This window comes from Pelodiscus sinensis, chromosome 2 (assembly GCF_049634645.1).
Source record: "Pelodiscus sinensis isolate JC-2024 chromosome 2, ASM4963464v1, whole genome shotgun sequence".
In the NCBI taxonomy this organism is placed as follows: domain Eukaryota; kingdom Metazoa; phylum Chordata; order Testudines; family Trionychidae; genus Pelodiscus; species Pelodiscus sinensis.
Genome location: NC_134712.1, coordinates 256,935,099 through 256,958,875, shown reverse-complemented (window position 1 = coordinate 256,958,875; position 23,777 = coordinate 256,935,099). Strand labels below are relative to the sequence as shown.

General features: G+C 61.1%; 2 protein-coding genes across 18 annotated transcripts in view; one reads left to right on the top strand and one right to left on the bottom strand.

Annotated features, from left to right (window-relative positions):
* The window catches only part of MAP4 (microtubule associated protein 4), a 249,533-nt gene extending 239,194 nt beyond the window's left edge, over window positions 1–10,339 (top strand). For 11 of the 12 annotated variants that reach the window (XM_075923033.1, XM_075923035.1, XM_075923037.1 and 8 more), the window contains 3 exons: window positions 983–1,095; window positions 3,920–4,076; window positions 4,252–10,339. In XM_075923033.1, the coding sequence (XP_075779148.1) occupies window positions 983–1,095; window positions 3,920–4,076; window positions 4,252–4,259 (278 nt within the window). In that variant the 3' untranslated portion in view covers window positions 4,260–10,339. The remainder of the gene's footprint in view (window positions 1–982; window positions 1,096–3,919; window positions 4,077–4,251) is intronic. The other variant, XM_075923030.1, reaches the window with a different exon arrangement.
* A 1,952-nt stretch (window positions 10,340–12,291) lies between these two features.
* DHX30 (DExH-box helicase 30) overlaps window positions 12,292–23,777 on the bottom strand; it is a 50,817-nt gene continuing 39,331 nt past the window's right edge. For 5 of the 6 annotated variants that reach the window (XM_075923043.1, XM_075923042.1, XM_075923040.1 and 2 more), the window contains 11 exons: window positions 22,122–22,200; window positions 20,861–20,965; window positions 19,229–19,404; window positions 17,825–18,031; window positions 17,282–17,363; window positions 16,582–16,775; window positions 16,344–16,503; window positions 15,857–16,014; window positions 15,395–15,502; window positions 15,035–15,170; window positions 12,292–14,143 (listed from right to left, as the gene is read on the bottom strand). In XM_075923043.1, coding sequence (XP_075779158.1) covers window positions 13,908–14,143; window positions 15,035–15,170; window positions 15,395–15,502; window positions 15,857–16,014; window positions 16,344–16,503; window positions 16,582–16,775; window positions 17,282–17,363; window positions 17,825–18,031; window positions 19,229–19,404; window positions 20,861–20,965; window positions 22,122–22,200 — 1,641 coding nt within the window. In that variant the 3' untranslated portion in view covers window positions 12,292–13,907. The remainder of the gene's footprint in view (window positions 14,144–15,034; window positions 15,171–15,394; window positions 15,503–15,856; window positions 16,015–16,343; window positions 16,504–16,581; window positions 16,776–17,281; window positions 17,364–17,824; window positions 18,032–19,228; window positions 19,405–20,860; window positions 20,966–22,121; window positions 22,201–23,777) is intronic. The other variant, XM_075923039.1, reaches the window with a different exon arrangement.

Genomic DNA, 23,777 nt, shown 5'->3' with positions numbered 1-23,777 from the left:
CTAAGATGAGGACGTGCTTGTTCTGTGGGTGAGGCTGACAGAGGGTTGCCCCCTGGGCCGTTCGTGCCGTGTCCCTGGCGTGTCTGGGATCAGGCAGGTCCCCGTCCGAAGACGACAGTGATGCGTGGCTGCAGGTTTACAATTGCAGCTCATGGGGACGGGGAGGGAATGGAAAAGAAGTGAAGATAAGAGCGGCCAGGCTGGGTCAGTCCACAGGCCCATCGAGCCCAGCATCCTGGCTGCCCACAGTGGCCAGTGCCCGGTGCCCCAGGTGGGAGGAACAGAACATACAATCCAGTGGCCCATCCTCTGTCCCCCATTCCTGGTTTCTGGCAAACAGGCATGGGACACGGCTCTGCCCTAGCTGGCTGGCAGCCATTGCTCGCCCTGCGGGTCGGTCTTGGTCTGGATAAACTAATGGGGGAATGAAGTGAAGGGAGGGGAGTCCGAAATCTCCCGCCAAGATCGGGTTGTGGGTCCCTCGCAAGCATCCGTGTGAATAACGAGATGAGGTTCCCGAAGGGCCTGGAGGGGGCGGGAGCTGCAGACGTAGCTAGAGGAGGGATTCCAAAATAACCTCGATCGGCCATGGCTGGCCCATGCTCCTCTGGAGGAGAGACGTGGGCAGCGTCTCTGGTGTAATGTGCCGTTCTCCCTGCGTGCCCCTGCTGACGTGGAGCATTCTCTGCCCGGGCTGGGTTCTGGGACTCGTCCTTACGTGGCTTGCGGTTTGGTACGCAGAGCGCGAGCGCGCCAGCCTTCCTCTGGAGCATCCTCCCATTCGAGCCCAGGCCTCAGTTGGCTAAAGGCTGCGACGCTTGATGCCCTGTTCCACTCGACCCCCCCAAGGGAATTGGCGCAGCAGAACTCGGGGAGGGGGCGGGTTTGGAGCAGGAGGAGGGAGGCCCTGGTTCAGACTCTGCTCCTCGTGCTCGCCTGTTGTGGACGCCGTGGTGAATTTCCCCCTCTTCTCTCCTTGCAGGCGGGGGAGATGTCAAAATTGAGAACCAGAAGCTGAACTTCAAGGAGAAGGCGCAGGCGAAAGTGGGCTCTCTGGACAGCGCGGGACACGCGCCAGCAGGCGGCACGGCGAAGGTGCGTGTCGTCCGGCTCTCACGTGGCGAGGGGGGGTTCTTGAACTCAGTTCAGGTCTGTCTTGTGGCTTGTGCTTCCCGGCTGCCCCTGCCAGTGGGCCCGCGGCCGTTCCTCCATTCTGTTCTACTGCAGTGCGCCGCACCCGTGCCGCAGGGATTACGGCCTGGCCTCGGACCCGTGGGAGTCGGCGTCAGCGTCAGCCCTGGGTCCCAGCGAGGCTAACGTAAGTGTTGCCAAGCTCCAGGCCGGGGAAACCTGCTGTAGAGAGAGTCCAGTGAATTTGTGTGGCTCCCCCGGGAGGGTCTGAGAAGAAGCTGAACCTTTTAGACTAGCTCGGTCATCAGGCCCATGTTGCAGGGGTGAGAGGGAAGCTTCACAGCTGACTCTCCTCCCTCCATGGTGCTGGTAAATAAAATAAATTAATGGAGATGCCTATCTCCCAGAACTGGAAGGGACCTTGAAGGTCATCAAGTCCAGTCCCCTGCCTTCATTGCAGGACCAAGTACCATCCCGGACAAATTTTTGCCCCAAATCCCTAAATGGCCTCCGCAAGGATTGAACTCGCAACCCTGGCTTTAGCAGGTCAATGCTCAAACCACTGAGCTATCCCTCCCCTGGTAGAGCACCAGCTCGCTCAGCCCGGCAGGCGCCTGTGTCGCTTCCAAGCTGCACCGGTCACAGCAACCAGAAGGCTCTTTGGAAGTCCTCTCCCATACGGAGCCGCTGAGATCCATGCGCTCTGGGCTGTGAGCAGGCATTTTATTACAGCAAGGAATCTGTCTGGTCGAATCCTCCCTGGGTACAGGTATCCTCATGCCACCCCCAGCCTGAGCCCTTCCTCTGGACAGCTGGGAGAATGAATTCTTGCGGAAGCGCTGGGAAGCTGCCTCAGTACAGCACTTCTCTGCTACGAGGACACGAGATCGTTCCAGCAGCCCTCAGCCACAGCTCTGCAAACTGCATTGGAGCGTCTGCTTTACTACAGCCACGAGGCAGCTGCCTTTTAGGGGCGGGAAACCCATCTCCGCTCAGATGAGCTGCTCCCTGGGGGTGCGCAAACACTTCAAACCACGCGCACCTGAGACCGGAGCTGGGGGAGGGGGGCGGGCGGGGAAGGGTCGGGTGGCTCACGCCAGAGGTTTAATTCTAAGCATCAAGGCAAAGGGGCTCGCCGGTAGCACTGAGGAAGGGAGGAACCCTGCGTTCCAGCACAGAGAACAAAGTCATCTCGGCCGCTGGAGAGAGGCCTCCCCTGCCAGATGCTTTCGGTTTCCGTCGTTTCAATGGTGTTCCCTGCGAGTTTGAATCTTTTTACTCAATGTTAGCGCTCTGACAATCAGACCTCAGCAGGCAGATGGCTTTAGGTAGCTCTCAAAGTAGTTGATCTCTGCGGGTGGGGCTGGTTTGTGCTAGGCTGGCCCGTCGGTTTCTGCTCGACAGTAATTGCACCAGTGCAGGTTGCTGGTGGCCCAGGCAGTGTCTGTCACCCCACGACCAGTTGGCGTTATTTGTCAGAGCTGGCAGTCGCTGGGGGCCCGGGGCCCAGAGCCCAGGCAGCGTGCCAAAGCCTCTCACCTGAACAGACCCTGCCAGGCCTCGTGCTCTGTTGGCAGCGTGGGAGGCTGGCGAGACTCCATTCAGGGCTCCGCGGGTCAGGCAGTAAGTCTGAGGCACGGAACAGAAGAGGAAAGGGGCTTTTCTGCCTGTAACTGCCCTTCAGTGATGGCCGAGGGGCGCGGTGTTTGCGCTGCTTGCTGGACAGTGGCGTGGAGTTGGGCGCCTTGCGAGTGCCCGTGCGTGTTCCTTTGGCATTGTCGGAATGACAGGTTCGTTCACTCGGGTTTAAATGCCAGACAGACGTGGGCCCGGGGTCTGCGAGGGCTGCACGAGGCGGGCGTGGCCTTGCAAACTGCTGCCGGATGGGCAGCCCCACGAGGCAGTGGCCCTTCCGTAATCAGTGAGGTCTCCCAGCCCCTGTGCAGATTCCCTGACAGGAAACGCAGAATCCGTTTCCCAAACGCTTTCTCTTGGCTGCGGGAGGGGCCCGTTTTCTAAGGGGAAGGTGCCAAAGGACAGAGTCCCGTCCCTTGAGCTGCCCCAAATGGCCGTAGACCAGCTTCAGCCTGGATGCGGGTCGTTCTCCTGTGCGAGCTTGCCTTTGGGGGTGGTAAGCAGTAAGCAACAGGAACCAGTAAATTAGAGATTGTCCCGTTGTACTATGTTCAGGTCCCTTCCGTTTTAATCGTACAGGGTAACACTTGCTCGTTCTCTCAGGTGTGGTGAGATGCAGACGTGCATCCAGGCAGCGTGGCGGGCTGGCGGATTGAATCCAGCCCCGCCCCTTCTGCCTGAGACCCCGCCCCTTCCTGGAGCACAAAATCGGGTGCCCTCCCACCCTGGCCTGGGGAAGTGGCAAGTCTGTCGACCCCTCTGGTGGTGTCGTTTTTGTTCCAGTCTGCTGCTAGTGTGGCGCCGGGCGGGGATGTGCTGCGTCTCCCCTGAGAGCGGCTAGGCGTGAATACGGCGAGAGCTGGTTTGGGGCAGCGGTGCGGCTCGCTAGCCCAGATGTGGGAGGCCAGTGAGGTTTTGTGAGAGACTGGCGTTGCAGGGTATCAAAGCGTGGCCCTGCCACGTGCTGCTCAGCACAGGCGGCTTAGCCGGACGTGATTGTAGCATGTCTCTGCTCCCTGGCTAACCCCCACCCCCAATCTGGGGGTGTGCTGAAGGGGCGTCTCTGGAACCCTGGTGGTGGCTTCTTCCCTCCATTTCGTCCTCACCCTTCTACTGACACGTGGCTCCCCCCCCCCCCATGGTTTCATTGTAGCCCGAGGGGAGCGAAGAGACAGCCCCTCAGAACGCAGCGGCACCGGTGCCCCAGGCAGGCGGCGACACGCGGGAGAACGGAGTCGGGCCGACCGCGCCCGCTGTGGGCAGCGACCAAAGGGAAATCCAGAGCTTTGGCACCCAGATACAAGAAACAAGTACGTACGCCGGCCTTCCCCTCTCAGCTCTGCCCGGCGGGGAAGGGAGGGGAGGGTAGGGGAGGGGCGAGCACTCGCAGCCGCCGGGGACCGCCGGCCTCACCGCTTTGCGCTTGACTCTTCCCTCAGTCGTTTGCCTGACTTTTAATGAAGAAAATTGCCTTTTATTTTCCAGGCCTCTAATGATGACATTATGGTATCATCCTCCGCCCCTTCTCTCTCCTCCCCCTGCCCCTCTCACCTGCCCCCTTGTGTCGCTGCAGATTGAATCCCACACACTGACGTTCCGTGAGGCGGCCCCGGCTCGCACGGACCACGGAGCGGACCTCGGCGTCTCCAAACCCCCCACCTTTCCGGCAGCACTTCCCCCTGGCGTAGCACGTCCGTCAGCGAGAGCCCCGGCTCCATTGGCTCCTCACCGCGGCGGCAGCCAGCTCAGCAAGGCTTGTGACTCGTCCCCCCCACCCCCCGTGTGCTTCCCAGTCGCTCAGCTTGGACCCCTTAACCCAGCACCTGGCTTTGGGGGGAAGGGCCAGCTTCCCTTTCAGGGGTGCTGTCTGCCACCGGGGCCGCGTAGCGGTTCACCCGCCCAGCCCAGGAATCGTTTCCGTGTGACAGGCCCAGGCGGGTCTCAGGCTCTGGTGACCCCATGTTGAGCAGAAGGGCCGCCCTTTCCTCTCACCTCAACGCTTCTCGCTCGCCCAGGCCACCGGCGCGTCTCGACGTCTGTCTTCGGGGCAGGTCTCCAGCCCCCACGTGCGTAAAGCCTCTGGGAAGGGCACCGAGGCTCGGTCTGTGGCCGCGTTTGGGCGGACGAGGTGGGGCTGCGGGTGGCCAAAGCCAGGCCGGAGTTAAAGGGGATAAGCGGTGACCTTCCTCTTTCGTAGCGTTCTCTCCCGCTGCTTCAGTTTCTGCTGTTCCTATGGAAGGATTATCTATATTATACACACTCATTAGGCTGTTTTCAATGTTGACTTTAACCGTTATATTTTTTTTGTGATGAAGTGTTGCCGATGATTTATTGTGCCCTGAACCCAGGCTAAGTTTCCTTTTCTCTCTTTCCTTCTTTCCCTAACCATAGGAGTAAAAACATTAACCGCTGCTGCCGTGCTGGCTTCTTATCGACATATCCAGCAATTGTAACTCTTGTTTTTCTTTGTGTTGGTTTTTTTTTAATATTTTAAAATGATGGAGCAAATTCCTGGGATTAAGCCATGGCTGAAAGGAACGGCGTAAGAATGTGCTAAAAAAATCTCTTGCTGTAACTTCAACTAAGCTTTGTATTGACTGCAACAAGAGATGCTTAGAGACCTTCTGGAGGGGAATAACCAAGCCCTGCGATGCCCTGGCACCTTTGTCGTTGCTTCTGTTGGCTTAACAAAGGGCGCCAAGTGTATTTATTAACTCGAATAGCCACAGGCCGTGTGGTGGAGGTGATGGTGATTTTATTTGTATTGTTTGGCCAGGGTGTTCTGCCAGGGAGAAATGCAGGAGGCTGCTTCAAACAGTGTGTGGCAGGTTAATGCAGGGTGCGTTGTCTGATGCAAGGGACTCAGTGTGATGTGTGTTGGTTTTAACCAAAAGGCCAATGTAGGGGTAACCGGATTACCTGGCTACATGCAGTCTGGTGAGAGGCGAGGATGGGAAAGGCCGTCTCCCATCCGGGGTGCCAGAGAGGGAGACCGGAAAGTCTGTGGAAGGTCGGGGGGAGCAGAGAAGGCGGGCTTGCAATACGAAGGAGTCACACCCGGGTTCGCCCGGAGAGCACACGCCATTATGGTCTGAGCTCCGCTTTTATGTTGCAAACGACACTAAAGAAACAAAATGTCCATCAACAGAATCCATGTTCTCGACTCATCCGACTAACTCACGCAAAAAGCATAACAAAGCACAGGGATCAAAGTGAACTGAGGACAGACCCTGCTGAGGGGCTGGCCTGTCTGAAGTAGGGGGGGTGGAGAGGGCCCACAGCTTCCGTTGCTTGTGGGACTATTCTCTTTGGGAAGCTGACAAGGATACGATAACCCAGAATCTGTATTTACACACAAAGATTCTTATTGCACTTGTATTTTTTATATTAAAGTTTGCATGATTTCTAATAAAATGGCATTAAAATGTACTAGTGTGCATCCAAGTGGTCTGCTAGTCTCCGAAGTGCTTTTTCCTCTAAATACAAAATTGAATAAACAATGCAGATTTGCACCTAACCGGGGCTGTGATATATACCCTGTTCTCTCCCCAAAACTCCCCGTTCCCGTTCCCGTTCCCCTTCCCCCATCCCCCCGCCTTTCCTCGCCAGCTCATGACACGCACGCTCTACCCCTAGGGCCAGGGAGAAGTTGCTGGGCCCGTCAGGTTCTCTGGGCTTGAAAGTTTCCCGTAATTGCTTTCATCTCTCACTGCTTGCGTTGGGGGCCCATCCCAAGGGGGTTGCTAGTCTCAGGCCCTCTTTTCCCTCTCCTCCAACATTTACCTCCACCTGGAAAGAGGGACGCTGGAGACATAGGGCTGAGGCTGCCCCACAGGTGGCTAGAAGTGGCCAACCCATCGATTGACAGTTTCCTCCCAGTGGGGTGGGTTAAGAGGTGGCCCAGCAGCCCGTGCCGTCCCGCTACCTCAGGGAGGGAACGGAACCTGTGTGGCGCCAAGTCTCCCCTCAGGGCAAGAGGGCAGAATGGAAGCACCGTGGCAGCTGCGCTGGTTCTGCAGGTGCTGGCTCAGATCTTTCTTCATGTTCCTAAAGACCCATCGCCTGCATGTCGCCCTCTCGGTATATATCACGGCCCCTTCTCTGAGGCTTCCTCCGTTTGGTTACTAAATTCGAAACCCGGGCGAGATCTGTCAGTCTGTGAGGTGGGGTCGAGCGGGCAGGGGGCCTCGGCGCGGGGGAGGTGCTGTTCAGAGGGACAACGAATCCCCTGGACAGGAGACGGCACAGACTTTGCTTCCCAGGGCAGCGCTGGACGGGGGCTCGGCCGTAGGAGAGCTGAGGGCTGCACTGGCTGGCGTGTTTGTGCCGTCGGGTGGGCGCACGTCACCCCGGGACGCAGTCTCTCCGTCCCCGCTGGCCTGGGGAGCCCCAGCCTTGGAACACCAGAGGCCGGGAATCGGAAGTCAGGCGTGGGACTCCCTTGCGGGCCCCGGCGTGGAGAAACGTGCGCTACTGAGGGCGGTACCGGGGGGGCCGGCTGATCGACCCCAGCCACCTGCTCCACACCCCTGTGGCCAGTGCGTGGTTGTTTTCTTCCGACTGGCTTGCACGCGGCAACGTCCCGTTCTCGGGGCCCTTGGGAGAGGAAAGCCATTGAGGCAGGGTGTGGGACAGTCCTTTGGGCTGGCGGCAGCAAGCCGCGAGTGTTTTCATTTGGGGCCGCGGCGGGAAGGCGGACAGCAACACGGCACTTTATGTTCTGAGATTGCAAGAGAACCCAGAGTGAACGGTTCAGCCCCCGCCGCCCCTCCCGATTTGCTTTTATCCGCTGACGTGGCCGGCGGGTTAGCTCACGCAGCTGCGGAAGGCAGGCCGGTCGCTACGTGTGCACAAACCATCCCACATGCTCACAGGGCTGCCAGCGCTCTGCTTCTGTGCCACTTTTCGCTAACTCTTGTGCCTGTGTGTAGGTGACTTAAACTAGCTCCAGAGACACCAGCTTGGGTTCCTTAGGACAGTTTCAGTTTTACCAGGGGATTTGTATTTTATTTTATTGTAAAGAAACAGCTGTAAATATTGCTAGCCGGGAACTGGTTCTCCGCGTGTGGTGGAAACGGCTCTGGTTCCCTGCATGGAGGGATGGGCACAAGCGCTGAATTGTGCTGAGACGCCAGGGCCGTTCTGCAGCAGGTTGGGAAATACCTGAGAGGGGCAGGAAATGCCGTTCGTCCTGGTTTGCCTTGAAATATTTGGGACGCGGACCCACTGGCTCCATGCCTGAGCCATCGCCCTTCGCTGCTCAAAGCCGCTTCCCTTGCGGTCCGGCGCGGACGCCAGTGGGAGCAGGCCGGGCCCCTGTGCAGGGCCCAGCTTCTGGGCAGCGGGGATTGCACTGCGCGAAGGGGCCAGAGGTTCTTTCTTCAGCTGCATCGTCTCCAGTTGGCGCATGTAGCAAGAGGCTTCTCGTGAGCTGGGCCTCTCTCTCCGGGGTGGAGGGATGCCGGCTGGGTGGGCTTCAACCAGCTGGGGATTGGGGAGGGTTGATCCTAGGCCCCTGTAGTAAGTCAATTCCCTGTTGAACCATGGAGTCCAAATTACACGGGAGACTTGAATATAAAGGTTCCTGGCTTGAGACGCCCTTGCAGACCTAGTGAGTTCCTCTGGGTTCCCAGGAATCTGCAAGCCGCTGGCATAACCGGGGGGCCAGATGGGGTGGGGGAGGGGTGTTCCTTGGCACCCCCCACCTGCTAAGCCCATCTGACAGGAAACCGTGGGCGACCATGGACTTGTGCGGGGAGGGGCAGGAAAGCTGCAGGCAGGATGGGAAGGGCTGGAAAGGGGGATCCACCCTGCTAGCAAGAGCGGCTCCCGTGCAGCCAGGGCAGGGTGCTGGGGCCTGGCACCTCTCTGGGCATGTGGCTAATACTGGGCGTGGCTGCTGCCGGCAGAGGGGAGGTTAACAGGCTCTTTGGGAAGCGACTCCTGCAGGAGCTTGGCAGTTGCTGTTCAGTGGCGACTCGGTTCCACCGTCCCCCCTTGGGCTTCCTAACCACCCAGCCTGCCAGGCCAAGCTGGACTCGGGGCCACGGCGGCAGGAGGCTGCGGCTGCGTTGCCCTTGGCTGTCTCAGGGCTGCGTCTGTTCTGCTGGGCAGCACGTGGCCCCCGAGGCCAGGCGACAGCCAGAACCCGTCACCTCTTGTCCATGGCCCCTACCGCTCATTGAGTGTAGCGCGCTGTGTGCGAATGGGGCCCTAGACTAGCACCCGGGGGTGTGGTGTCCTCTTCCTCGGGCGTTGCAACGCGGCTAGTCCAGAACTGCCAAGGGGGCCCAGGCTCTACCACGGGATGGACGAAGGTGAGAAAAGGCCCGGACTTCTTTAGCCTCGGGCCGTTTCCTGTAGTGCTCTCGCTGGGCTGCCGTGCTAAAGTTCGGGGGGAGCCGCCACTGGTTAGTTGGCTAGAGAACAGTGTGGTCTCTGGGGGGAAGAAACGCCCTTCTGCCCCTGCCTGTGCTGTGCCGTGGCCGCGTCGGTCCCAGGGTATGACACAAGGCGGGGGAGAGTTCACCTCTTTATTGGAACATCTGCTGCGGGGAGACGCTTTCGAGCAATGCGGAGCACAAGGGTGAGCTCTGGCCACCAGAACAGATGAGACCATCTCCACCGTGTGGCTCTGCCCCAAGGCACTCTGGGGCATGGGGGGGGGGAGATACGCGGGAAGATTCCACGCTTCCCACGGGAGTCTGGTGCACAGAGACATGTCGAGCTAGGGCTGTGTAAGGCATCCTCCGCCTAACCACAGTGCATTCTCCTTCTCACGCCTCGGTCAGTGTAAGGTCAGTCGAGTCTCCTTAATTCCAGCCCTCTGCTGACTTCCCTTACTGGCACTCGGTATTGCCGGGAGGCTCAGTGGTCCCTTAACATAGGTACATGGTGGACAAGCCATAAGTGGGAGAGGGGGTGGGGTTGAGAGGCAAGTTATAATTCAAGCACAGGGCTAGGAGCAAGGAACTCGAGTTCTAATCCTGGCTTTGATGTTGTCTCCCTCTGTGGTCTTGGGAAGTCGCATAAAACTCTCGGGCTCAGTTTTCCTCATCTGCAAAATGGGGGTAATAATAGTTACCTCACACAGGTGCTGTGAGGTGTGATTAGTATGTGTAAGGTGCTCTCTGAGGGTCAAGTATTATCATTTTTGTGTTGTAGGAATATTATACAGAGGCGCCTTCTGTGTCCCGTGAGACGCACCGTAATGAGCGAGGAGCGCACGGAGCTGTCCTGTTTTGGCAGCGACTGTGCAGCCAATTGTTGCTGTAATGTTGAGTGATACAAATGTTCCTATAATCTAGAGGGTGCTGATGGGGGGAGGGGAAGGGCAGATTTTTGCATGGATGTAAAGGCCTCAGGGGAGGAGGTAGAATGCCGGAGGGGGAGAGCAAGCGAGCCCCTCGTATGGCCAGCAGGGAGCGAATTCATACTGTTTACTTCTGCCTTTTTCACCCTCCTCTTCGAGTGTACAAGGCCGGTGTCTCCATTAGTAACATTTCCTGATTTGACGTTGTGATTCTTACTATTGTAAAGGATTGAAATAAAGCTTCTAGATGTTCAACCTGGACTCCAGCGTGAATTTGCATTTGTGGGGTCTGAGAATGTTCTGGGAAACGAACCCGGTTTGGACGGGGGGGTTAACCTGGACAGAGGTGGGAGCCGGGTACATTCTCTCTCTGGCCGGACCACCCCAGGGAACTGAGCGGAGTTAATAGCGCTTAGATCCGAGTGCTGATGGGGCGCTATAGAGGGGCTGTCACGTTTCCTGCGGGGTCACTGGTGCTGCTTCGTTTCCGCTACCAGGCACGGGGAGGAAATGCAAAGCAGAGCTGCCCACTGGAACCTAAGGAAGTTGAGTTTCATCTCCTGGCTGACGCAGTGATGTTGGCAAGTCGCTCACTGTTTCCCGATGCGTAAAAGGGGGTAAATCTTGCTCCCTGAGCAGGCTGTAAAACACAAAGCTCCATGACAGGCCCTCCAGCCCGGGCGCAGAGCAGCAGCTCACAGCCAGGAAGCATAAATCGAGCTGAGGCCGAACTTGGGTGGGGCTGTTCTTTTTAGACACTCAGCCAGGTGTCTCCTGCAGCTGGATCCCAAATGAAACTTCTTCAGGTCCCTGCACTTGGTTCCTCTCATTTCTGTCCCTTTATCAGATTGATTCCCTGTGCTGCAGGGAAACAGCTGCTCTTCATTCTGCCCTAATGGCGTCTTTCCTCTTCCTCTCCTGAGGCCTAATGCAAACTGCTGCCTGCCTCTAGGGATTCCCCCTTCAGTACCACACCACTGCCTGTGGGCTTGGGCTGGCCTACCAGTGCCTGGACTCATTTGGCTTTTATTCTTCCCTGGGGCGAGTGGAGCCAGGACAGGCTATTAGCCAGTTTCATGGGCTGAGTAATGCTCCCACAGGGCACCAAGTCCCCTAAGCCACCACGGGCTCCTTCCAGGCAACAAATGGAACGACAGAGCCTCAACGCAGGGATGGCAGAGGTCACAGGATAAGGCCCTGCATGCAGTAAGATCACCCTCGTCTCTACCCCAAAGCAAGCTGCTTCTGAGGCCTAGGGTGTTCTGGGTGGGATGTGCTCCGGGTGCAGCCATGCGGCCGGTGGTTCCAGCCTGATCAGTGCCGTTCTAGGGTGGAAAGACAACAGGTCACTTCCCTCCAGTCGGTGCCCTATTCAGGTGCAGTGGGGGTGGGGGGTTCAGTATCCTCCTGTAATTTGAGGCATTGGCTGGCTGCAGCCTGGGGTACACAGGGCATCAGACTAGATGAGGTGGGTCCCTTCTGAGTGACTGTACTTGCCTTCCTCATTTCCTGTTGTCACACATCATACAGCCTCAGCCCTGGTTTTACCATTTTCAGCTGAGCGGCTCCACCTTGGCCCCCCAGGTGCAGAGAAGGAAATAAGGCAACTGTGGAATTAACTCAAACATGTAGAAGCTGCACCTGAGGACTAGGAGGCTAAAGAACAAGGTGGAGTCGAGCAGCAGCCGGCAGTGGACTGAGTCTGCACTTGCTCGTTGGGGCTACATGAGTGTTCCTGCTCGGTGAGGCTGGAGAGTGAGGGCCCAAGGAAATGTTTTCAGTCCTAGCCAGGAAGTTTCTTGACTGGCCAGAGTGTTGCTGACTGGTGCCTGTTGCCTCCACCAACAAACTGACCACTTACACAGTGAGTGGCTGAATGCCTGCACACTTAACTGTACAGGGCAGGGCCAGCTAAAGGCCCCCGGCTTGGTGTAGTGCTGCGAAATCCCAGCAGGTCCCCTCTGAGCAGAATATGGAGGCCCAGTGATGAGCCAGTCGTGAGTGGCAACCTCTATTGAAGTTCCCAGGCTCCCTTCAGACTCCAGGCTCAGCACAAGGGCAGCGTTGTCCCCTTCCTCCCACCAATGCACATGCTAAAAGCAGGGTGCAGCTGGGACCCCCATCGGCCTGTGCGATTGCAGCCTGGAGCGAGATACAAGGCCACAGCTTTCCACGCCCCGGTTTGGTGGTTAAGAAAGGACAGAACCGGTTACTACTCTATCCCTTTTTATTGTCTTTAAATCTAGGTTGTAAAAAGATCCAGTATCACATAACAGCCACTGAAGTATCCCAACATCACACTAGTTCTCAACCATTTAGACAATAGCTTAGTTTTGTTGTACCTGCTGGGAGGGAAAAACCATACTGTGTATTGTACAGGCTGAAAGTAAAACACCGGTTAAATTATTATGACCACCTCAAGCAAGTGAAATGGAGATGAAAAGTCTGAGCGCAGGCTGCCTCGGACAGCCCCCCCCCCCGCCAGGGTCAGGTCTGAACAAGCTACTCAGAGAGAGGCTGATGCCAACGTGAACCCCCCTCCTTGGAGCTTGCTGACCCAGACCTCCTGTAACTGAGCCCAGAGTTTTCCTAGCCTTGGCCCCTCTGCTTTTGCCCCCAGATATTCCTCAACAGCAGCCACAACACTTCAGTTCCAGTGGCAAGGGGCTGCTCCATGCCTTTGCTATAGGCCAGGCAAGCCATGGGCTCTGCCCTGGGAAGCCGGCACCAGCTCTTAGTGGAAGTACATAAAAGGCTCATTACCAGCCCCACTCGAATGGGAACTGGGGCCCCATTACAGTGCCAGGGCCCCGAAACACGCACTGGGCAGGTGAGGAACGTCCCCCCTTCCAGTGCCCCTGCCGGCTGCAACGAGGGGCGGGTTCGTCTCTTTCAGTTACAAAGAGCAGTAGAAATAAAAAACCACAAGTCCAGTGGCCCCGGGACTGTCCACGATGGGCAACGCAGAACTTGCCCCTGGCCCATCTACCAGCGACTGCCAGACACCGCTCCGGTGTAGTCCCCCCTCCAGCCATTAGTGAATTCGTCCTCACAACAGCCCTGTGAGGTAGGTTGCTAGCATTAGGGAACTGAGGCAGAGCTGGGGGGGGGGATCTCTTGCCTCAGGTGGTTGTGCGTTAGTCACAGAACCCTCGGCCTGTGCTACTCTGGGTCCCGGTTCATAGGGAACAGCATCACTCAGAGATGGGCTGCCCGATCGAGCGGTACCCGCACCCGTTTCAGGGGCTGCCCAGGGTACAGGGAGAACAAGACATGTAAAAAATAAAAAGCAAAGGACAGAAATACAGGCAGCTAGAAACTACACGACATCTCGCGCGCCGCGCGGCCAACCGCCTCTGGCTGCTCCAGGCTCAGACGCCCGCTGCAGGAATGTCAGGTCCAGGGCGTGCTCTCCTCTTGCCTCCACGGACGGGTCTCGGCTCGCCGGGCAGGCCCAGCCGTGAGCTTAAGTCCAGCTTCCTCCTGAGAGCAGCTCTCGGGGCCAGGGGAGCCGCCAGGGGCACGCCCTGTGGGGTGCAGAGGGGCGAGTGCTTTCCAGTCCCACGACCTTCGGCTCAGAGTGGTGGCTTTCCCTTGCGCGTTGGGGTGTCCGCACTGGGGTCCGTTCTCTGGGCCGCCGCCAGGCCCGTGCCGGTTCCGCCCACACGATGCCCATGCACGGCGCCACCAGCCGGAGGGTCTGACCACACTGATCTTCTAGGATGGAGAGAGATGACTTCACAAGGGATAAATAGAACTTTTATTTAAATAAACATTTGTGAACATCTTTATACAAATTACAAGTCCCCACGCTCACTCCTCCGCCGGCCTAGGCGCCAAAGCTGCCAGGAGGTCCCTTGAGCAGATCCACCAGGATGTCGAGCAGCTGGCTGTGCTGATGGTGCAGGTCCCCCGGGATCGCAGACATCTCAGAGCACAGGCAGGTCTCCACCATCTTGGAGAGCGACACGCGGAAGTCACGCAGGAGGCGGATCGTGTAGGAGTCTCCTTCCAGCACCAGGAGGTCGCTGTCGGTCAGAGAGACCGTCGCCCGCCAGCCATCGTCTGGGGGGGAGGGGGGGGAGAAAGGAGCAGTGAGTGCAGCCAACTGCCCCCTGCCCCTGGCTTGCCAAAGCAGATCTCGTGCTCCGGCAGGCAAGAGCCCAGCAGGCAAAGGGAGCCAGGGCGCAGCCCCTCACTCGCTCCAGGCCCCTCGGAGGGGGCTGGGAAAGGCCCATGAACCGGAGGTCACATCCCCTGGGTCGTTGCGTCTGGGCCTGCGGCGGCTCTGACATCTCAAGCGAGAAACCTGCATCTCCCAGGGGAGGAGAACCCGGGGCTCAGCTCCGGCCCCCAGCCACACCAGCAAGTGCCGGGGTTTGGGCTGGACGCCAGTCGGCCCCCTGGCACAGGGAGGAACCAGGCCCCGCTCCCGGGACATGAGATTTCACAAGCTCCTTCACACCCTGCCTGGCTCTGGCAGCCCTAGGCCCGCGGGAGGGGAACGGTCCGAAAGCCGGAGTGTATCCAGCCCATCAGCCCAAAGCAAGGGCTGACCACATGGCAGGACATGGGGCTGGGCCAGGCAGGCCCGTGTCTAAGTAACCCCGCCTCCGTGGCACCTGAAGGGTTAAGTGGAGGCGCTAATGGGGCAAGTGCCCCGGCCGACAGATGCCTCAGTTCAGGCCCCTTTCCCGCGGCCGGCAAGAACGAGGGAGGTCAGAGCCCGTTCTGTTTGATGAAACGGGCAGGCCAGGGCAGTGGGGCTGGGAGCCGGCAGCCCTTCCCTGCCCCACTGCTGCTCCATGCCCAGGAGCAAGCACAGGCTGGCAGCTCCCCCCCGCCCCTCCCTCCAGGCAGGGCAGCCGGCTGCTCTCCGCCCATGGCGGGCTGCTCTGGGTTACCCATCACCCGTTCGCACAGGGGAGCCGGGCGTCACCCGTTACCAGCCCCCACCTCGGACGTGAATATCGGTGTCGGTCATCAGCAGCACGGCCAGCGGGTGGACCTGGGAGGAGTCCCGCACGAACACCCCGCCGTTGGACTTCACCGCCATGAAGTACGTCAGCCAGCGGCTGTAGAGCTTGGAGGCCTCCCTGGGCAGGAGAAGCCGGGGGTTACGGTCCACCACACGCCGGTACCTGCCCCCCGGCCCTGCCACGCAACCCGCTGGGGCCCGCCCCGGTCAGCAGAGCTCCTCTTCAGAACGGCAACCCACCGAGGCGGCGGCTCCCGCCCTACTGGCCGGGCGCTTGCCCCTCCCCCGCGGTGCCGGCCCAGCGTGCCCAGGGCTGTCCCCGCGCTCCCGGGTGCCACTTGCCTGTTGATGGTCGACTTGTGCAGCAGGACGGTGCCGGCCTTCGTCCGGTACGAGTAGCTGTTGGGCTTGAACTTCCCCTGCCGGGTGACTTTGCCTTGTCTCACCTGGGGGCGGGAAGGGCGCTCAGCACGCTGGAGAGGCAGCTCCGACCGGCCCGCCAGGGGCTGCGGGAATCCAGGGCCCCAGGAAGAGCCCAGCAGGGATTTCCCTCCCCACCCCTGGGCAGCCACGCCCGCTCCCGGGCAGGCGCAAGTCGTGATCGCCAGCACGGCCGCCCAGCACGTCCCGGGAGGCGGGGCACGACGGGGGAGGGGCTCTCGCCACAGCTGGCGCGGCAGCGGGAGAGGTCTGGGGGCGGCGAGGACGCCGGAGGGAGCAGGCGCGCTGGCCTGAGACGGGGAGAGTCCCCGCGCCCCCAGAGCGCAGCCCCCCCACGCAGCAGGGCCCCGCGCAGGCACCTGGATGAGGTTGGGGTAGAGGCCGGCCATGAGGACGCCCTTCACCAGCTCCTCCTCCTCGCTGTACTGGTTGCAGGCGGCGGAGGGCAGGGCGCAGTCGGAGGGCGAGGACACCAGGAAGGTTTCGTAGATGTTCTCGGAGAACTGCTTGACGAGGCCTGTTGGGAGGAGCCAGGCCAGACGTGAGGCCCTGGGCACAGGACCCCTTCGGCCTGCACCCCAAGAGCCCAGCCCCCACTCGGGGCCTTCAGCGGGGGCCCTTTCTGCAGCGAGATGGGCGCCACGGCCAGACACACGGACTCCCGAGGGGCCCGGGCGCTCCTGGCCGAGGCTCCCCGGCAGCACCGTGCGGGGGCCAGCGGCCCGAAGCCGCGCCAAGGCCCAAACTCGGGGCTCGCCCACAAGCAGGTGTCTAAGGAGGGATCTGGTCCGAGTCCCACCCCACTGCACCCCCCTCGCCCCATGGGCCGCGTCCCGGGCCGCTCACCGTTGATGAAGCGCAGGCTGGGGGCGTAGAGGAAGTAGTCCTGCAGGTAGTTGTCTCGGGCCCGGCTGTCCCTGCGCCGCAGCACCTCCTCCCAGCCCGCCACGGCCCTGACGAAGGCCAGGTGGTCGCTCCCGCTCTCTCGGCTCAGAACCGCCTTGGCCTAGCAGGAGACGCTGAGTTAGAGGCGCCACGGGCCCCCCGGCCCCCTCCCCGCGGCGCCCCGGGGGGCGGCCCTCACCTTGTCCACCTCCGCTCGGTTCTGCAGGCTGCTGCTGAAGGGGTCCCGCGTGAGGCAGGAGACGATGACGAGCAGCGGGTGGAGGCAGCGGTAGATGGCCGCCAGCACGATGGCCTTGGCCAGCCGCGGGTCGGTGGAGATCTGGGCCAGGCGCTTGCCCAGCGTGGTCAGGGCTTCCCGGTGATCCAGCACGCCTGCAACAGAACCGTGCACCAGGCGTCTCCACCAGCCTCCCCGCCCGGGGGAGGGGGAGCCGCTGAGTCCGGACACGGTGCCGGCCCCTCGGCCAGGACCTCGCTGACCCCCCGGCTGAGCGCAGGAGACACCTCCAGGAGGAGCAGGGCTCCCCGAGGACCCAGCCATGAGTCCCTGGAGCACACGGCCCTGAGGGAGCCACAACTCCGCCCTCAGCACCTGTGGCCTCTTAGGAAGGATTGGCAAGGCGACCACATGGCCAGCTGAGCTCCCACTTAGCATCACGCTCCTCCCGCTCCCATCTCCCCCGAGGCTTCTCTGTCCAGCGCTGGATTAGTCACGGAGCTTGGGCTGGTCTAGGGCTGCTGCTCCCCTCTGGGCCAGGGCACAGGTGCATTGGCCAGCCCCCCTCCCCCAACCCAGGGGGTCCTGTCCCAGCCCAGCATCGTACACCTGGCCCGCAGCGGCGGCTCCCCTCCCTGGCCACGCGCTGCCGTTAGCTCACCGATCTCCTGCAGCAGGATCACCGCTTCATCCACCGCTTTGATGTCAGGGCTGTCCAGAGCCTTGGAGAGGAACTCGACGGCCTGCGGCACACGAGAGACCAGATGAGACCCCCCCGGATCTACGCAGGGCTAGAGGCAGAACGCGCCGCCCTGCCCGGAAACGGCGGCTTTGCATCCCCTTGCGGCAAGGCCGTTTCCTCCTGCAGGACACGCCGGGCGCTACCCCGGCACGTCTCCCTCTGAGCGCCCCTGGCGCTGGCACTGCCGGCGAGGACAGGAAGAGGCAGCTCACGGAGATTACAGGCAGGCAAAGGGAAAGTCTCAGTCTCTGACCCACAGGATGTTCACTGAGGGTCCACGGACAAGCCCAGGGGAGTTTTCCCACCCAGGTTCACCACTGCCTCTTGGGAACGCCCACCCGACCGACCGGCAGCTCCCTGGATTTCCCCGTCGCTGCCTGTTGCGCTCACAGCCACCGAGGGGAACAGGCGCAGGGGCTGTTCAGCCAGCCCAGCGCTCTCCTAGCCGCGTGCGACACCCACCGTCTTCTCCGGCATGTGGATCTTGGCCTGAACCACCAGGTTCTCCAGGGGCGTGCGCAGGATTTCAGGGACCTGGAACGTGGGCATTTTCTCCAGGCGGCTGCGCGGGAAGAGGTGGTAGGCAAAGCCCGACTGGCAGCGGCCGGCGCGCCCTCGCCTCTGCACGACGTTCGACTTGGACACCCACACGGTTTCCAGGCAGGAGACCTGGGGGAAGAGGCGAGTCAGCGCCAGTGCGTCTCGCTGATCCAGTCCCGACCAGCCCAGAGACCCGAGGAACGCCCGCCCGCAAGCCCTCGCTGCCTGGCAAGCTGCTCCTTCAGCGGGCCGTCCCGCCGCGGGAGCCGGGCCGCTCTGCAGGGCCTCACAGCTCTCCCTCCCGGGCCAAGCGCTTCGCAAGCAGCCAGCTCGAGGCACTCGACACAAAGTGCAGCTGCCTCTGGGGCTGAGCGGCTCCGCAGGAGCGGCAACGAAGAACGCTGCGGGGGCGCTGGGTGTGGAGACCTACGCGGGGGTCTGGGGGAGGGGGAGTTGGGTAAAACCATCCTGAACCGATCCCGGAAGGGGCAATGGCCTGGGGTGGATGTTCCATGCATGCCAGGGCGTCTCCGACACACGCCCGCCCCAGCACCGTGGCAGGGCTTGGGAAAGAGCCCTGGGCCCTTTCCCTAAGGAAACCCCGGAGTCGGGGTAAAGGAAGCTGGATTCCCATGTCTGCCCCACGGCTCTCGCCGCAGCGCAGCCACCAACCAGCAAGGAGGGGCCGGCCAGCCAGCTGGGCACAGCTTAGCCCCGGCAGAGCGGCAAGGACTCGCCACGCCTGCGCACTCCCCCCACGCTATCCACAGCCTCCTCGGACAGCCACCCCGTCTCGCAGGGGCGAGGCCGGCAGTCGGCCATGTGAGCCTCAGAACGGGGACAGGGCCCAGCGCTATGCGCGCGAGGAACCGGCCTTAACCACGCCTCACTCTTTCTTGGGGGCAGCCGCTGCACCCCAGCGGGCACCGCCCTGCCGCTGCTCAACGGGGCTCCGGCAGCCGGCCTGGTTGGGCTCCCAGGGGAGCGTCCCGGCAAGGCAGGGAGCCCTACAGGGCTGGGTTTGTGCAGGGTGTTTCTTGGGGCACGCGGGGAAAGGCAGGTCCGCTTGCCGGGACAGGCTGTGCCGGCTCTGGGGAATCAAGCCCCTACACCATACGACCAAGTCTTGCTTGACTCGCTTCTGAGAGAGACGGGGGGAGGGGACATGATCCCTGCTCTGTGGCGCTCGTGTGCAACGCGAGCCAGCACGTCAAGCCCCGAGTGGCCGGCAGGGGCATCTCGAACGCTGCTTTAAGCCCGGCCCACCCGCTGCCGCGCGGCCCACGGAGGAGCAGGCCGCACGCCGGGCGCGGACGGGGCCGGCACCTTGGTCTTGAGGTCATAGCGCTCCTCCTTGTGCGTGCCGCTGTCCACCACGTGCACGATGTCGTTGATGGTGATGGAGGTCTCGGCGATGTTGGTGGCCAGGACGATCTTCCTGACGCCGGGCGGGGGCCGCTGGAAGATGTTCTGCTGGTCCATCATGGGGATGTTGGAGTGCACTGGCGGGAAAGGGCAGCGTCAGCCCAGCCCTGCGCCCCCCGACCACAGCTGGGGAGAGGCGGCCCGGCCCGATCTCCTCAGACAAGCGCCACACTGCTCATGCCTCCACGTGGCACCTTCTCTCAGCCCCCAGGGAGGCGGGGGACAGTCACGGCCAGCGCACGGACAGACAGTGGTTTCTAACGCCGGCCTGACAACTGCCGACCAGCTTGCTTACCTGGCCCTCCGCTGCACCCTCCAGCAGTCCCAATGCCAACCTGCGGCAGAGTCAGGCCCGGGGAAAGGAAACAGCAGAGGGCAAAACACGCCAGGGGTTGCAGATAGGAAGGGCTGGTTTCAATGGACCTGGACAGCTGAGCCCTTCCTGCCCGGCCGTGGCTCCCTAGATCAGTGGCTTTCAACCTCTGCTCTGCAGGCAACGTCTAAGGGGTCTGTGAGCGGCTGGGGACTAGGGATGTGGCGGACTAGGCGACGGGATAGCTGCTCCACCCCCCTTGCTGCCTATCAGACAGAGGGAGATATTTCAAAGTGGCAGCGCCGCAGGAGGCCGGGGGTCCACAGGGAGCTGCCGCTTTGAAACGCCAGGTGGGGTCCCCAGCTGACCCGGGCTCCAGGTGGCGCTGCCGCTTTGAAACGCACAGAGCGGAAGTGCCAGTGCGGAGCTCAGAGTCAGCGGGACTTCCACTCGGCGTTCCACCTCGGACTGGGGCCGCGGAGCGCGGAGGTGCTTATCGACTAATCGATGGACATTCCATCGGCGACTCGCTACTTAACACCCCGCCTGGGGCGAAGCTTTCCCAAGGGGCTGCGCCTCCATTTGAAACTGCGCAGGCCACTGAAGAAAGGGTTAAACCCACCGGCCTAGAGCAAGCCGAGCGCACGGGGCCATTCCCGAGACGCCGCGCTCCCCCGTGTTAGAGATACCGGCGCTCTCCCTTGTGGCCCCACTCGATAGCTTAGTGCCACCTGACCGGGGGGCTGCGCCAAAGGCCTGGCATTCCTCCCCCAGCCCACGCGTTCCTCGTGGCTCAGTGCCCGGGCGCACGCCCAGCAGGCTGCAGCCGGTGGGGGCCAGCGGCGGCCTCAGAGCCCCGTTGATTGGAAAATACCCCATCTGGATGAGACCGAAGTGGCACTCACAGGGCAGCGCTGCACCTGGCAGTAAGGGCGTCACCCGCCGCCCAGCTCCCTCGCCCCGACAGCTCCGCACGCTGGCGCCAGCTGGAAGCAGATGCCTTCCGGGGCCTGGAGCTCACCCACGGAGACTCCCCTGGCCACAGCACGGAGCTACCCTGCCCACAGCTCCACCCCAGCAGACCGAGTCAATCCGTCCCCTTCACCTCCCCACAGGCCTCAGCAGCAGCAGCGTGGCCTGTGTAGGGCGATGGGCCATCTGCCCTCTATGCAGTGACGGGACAGGGCCACCACTGGGCCCACACCCCCCAGGCATCTCACCTGGTAAGACGAGGTAGCGGCTGTTCTGAGAGCCCAGCGTCTCCAGCAGGCGCTGCTGCACCCCTTTGATCTCCTGCCAGCCAGGAAGGAAGCAGAGGATCCCGCCTGCAAAGAATCAGGAGCAGAACAGGCGCCCCGGAGATGCATGAGGCTCTTTTCCCACCTGAAGACAGACGCTTGCTTCTGGGCCAGTCCTGCCACGCCCCAGGGAGTCCTGGAGAACCCCAGTGGTTCCCCAGCTCACCCCAGAACCCTGGACAGGAGACTCCCAGGTTCCCACGCCTGCGGGCCGGACCTACCGGGACTAATCGTCCCTGCGGCTTGCAGACACAGCCCCGCGTGAGGCACCCAACCGAGCTCAGGGACCCAGGGAGTGAGAGTGCAGAGGGGGACGTCCTTGGACACAAGACAACCAGCCCCTTGCTTCCGGCCAGCTCTCGGGCTATTCCGCCACGGAGACACATCTGCACCAGGCGTCCTGGGACCCCCGGTCAGTGTCACGACAGGGAACGGAGCTGAATGGCTTGGAAACAGCCAGACTTCCTCCAGATAGCTTCACACCAGCCTTCCTCCTTCCAGAGGCAGCCTCCTGCGCAGGGTGCTGTGGGGTGCTCGACCTTACAAGAGGTAACCAGAGCGCTCGGCTGTCCTGTGGGGACGCCAGGCCCCAGGGTACAGGTACGAAGGCCGCTGTGGCTGGCTACGTGGCACCTCTCAAGCCAGGTGGAGAAGTGCCAAGATCTGCCAGTGCCGTACCCCCCCTGTGCCCAGACGCCACGCTGCTCATCAGGGGCCTCAAGCAAGCAGGGCCGCCACTCTCCCAGACACGATGTGACATCGCATGGGCATTCCCAGGTCAGGCTACCCACGAGCCGCGAGGAGACCTGGGAGTGCCACCCCATTTGAACTGTAGGGAAACCCTCGTCACCAAATCCACTTCTGTGGTTCCCTCTTGTTACGGCTCTGGGCTATGCAGCCTGGAAGGCTGCCCTGGACTGCACCCTTTGCTGACAAGCTCCTCCGTGTCTTCCTGCAGCCTCGGTGCCTGCCCGACGCGGGGTATCCCCGCAGCCCCAGGCGCCCGCGAGACCCTGACAATACGAGGATGAAGGACTCGGACCGGCCCAGCACCCTCAGGAGAAAGACAGGAGCCAGCCCTGCTTTGTGTCTCTGACCCGCCTTGGCAAAGGGTCCAGGCTCCAGCTGCTCTTTCCCCAGCGTCCAAGCCCCCTGGCAAGGGAGAAGGTAAAGCAGCACCTACCTGGCTCTCCATGGGCATCTATCTGGAGCACGAGGTCCGTGATCAGCTCAAGGTCCAGGACACATTCGTCATCGGATTGCTGAGAAACACAGGAGGCCGCGTGAGTTCCGAGGCCGTGGCCACGCCCAACGGGCCCGGGAGGGCGCTACCCGTCCTGGAGCATCCCCCTCCCGTGGCAGACCCCTGGGCTAGTGGTCTGGGCACAGGACTATGAGCCAAGAACTCCAGGAGCTTTACATTTAGGCACCGAATCATAGAACTGGCAGGGACCTCCAGAGGTCATCAAGTCCGGTCCCCTGCTGCCCTCATGGCAGGACCAAGCACCATCTAGACCATCCTTGACCGGCGTCTGTCCAACCGGCTCTTAAATATCTCCAGGGATGGAGACTCCACAACCCCCCCGGGCAACTTATTCCAGTGTCTAACCACCCGGACAGTTGGGAACTTTTTCCTAATGTCCAGCCTAAACCTCCCTTGCTACTTGTCCTAGCATCAGACTTTAAAGAGAATAATTTTTCTCCCTCCTTGGGACACCCTTTTAGATACTTGAAAACCGCTCTCACATCCCCCCTCAGTCCTCCCCTTTCCAAACTAAACAAGCCCAATTCTTTCAGTCTTCCCTCATCCCTCCTGTTCTCTAGACCTTTCATCAGTTTTGTTGCCATTCTCTGGACCCCTTGTCATTTCTCCACATCTTTCCGGAAATGTGGGGCCCTGAACTGGACACAAGACTCCAGCTGAGGCCTGACCAGTGCAGAGCAGAGTGGAATTACGACGTCTCGCGTCTTGCTCCCAACACTCGCGTTAATGCCGCCCAGAATGAGGTTTGGGCTTTTCTGCAACACACTCAGTCCGGTCACCACCTCTCCTGTGCAGTGCAGGTCCCACCTCCCTTCTCCAGCCAGGGGCACGGTGAGCTTGCAGGGGTTTGTAAGCATCAGCATTACATAGGAGACTGGCTCCTTTAAATCAGGGCTGTTTGGGGTGGGGGCAGGCTGGTGCCCTATGGGACTGGGACATCAGTGAATTAATCAAGTGGCAGCAGCTTTTGAGAAGAGTGGGGCAGGCAACTGGAGTAGGAAAGGCCTTTAAAGAGGGTCCCGGAAGCAGAAAGAGTAACGGGCTTAGTGGGGGGGACACGCACCCCAGGAAGCCAACCAGTATTACGAGGGATACGTAGGGAACCATTCCTGGGGGGGCGGAGTTAATAAAACAGGGCCAGTTGCAGCACATGCGAGGACAGAACCAGGGAAAGGCGACTTCAGGCAGGCAGGGGATCTACACTTAACCCACTGGTCTGCTGCCAGGACACTCCGCAGACATTCCCTCTAAGGGGCCAGAGAGAACCAGAGCTGGGGGTGGCTTCAAACCTCCCTGGCGTGTCCAGACTTCCTGGCATGTGTCCTTTAGCTAACTGACACTGGCCGGCAGCGCCCTCAGTCTCCACGCACTGACCTGCAGGCAAGCCCACGGGGCGCTAGCGTCCCCCAGCCCAGGGGTCGAGAGGAGAGTCCGAACTCGGATCCCCGTTTCAGAGGATTAGCAGTGGGATCTCACCAAGCCCACGGGGCGCTAGCGACTCCCAGCCCAGGGGTCGAGAGGAGAGTCCGAACTCAGATCCCCGTTTCAGAGGATTAGCAGTGGGATCTCACCAAG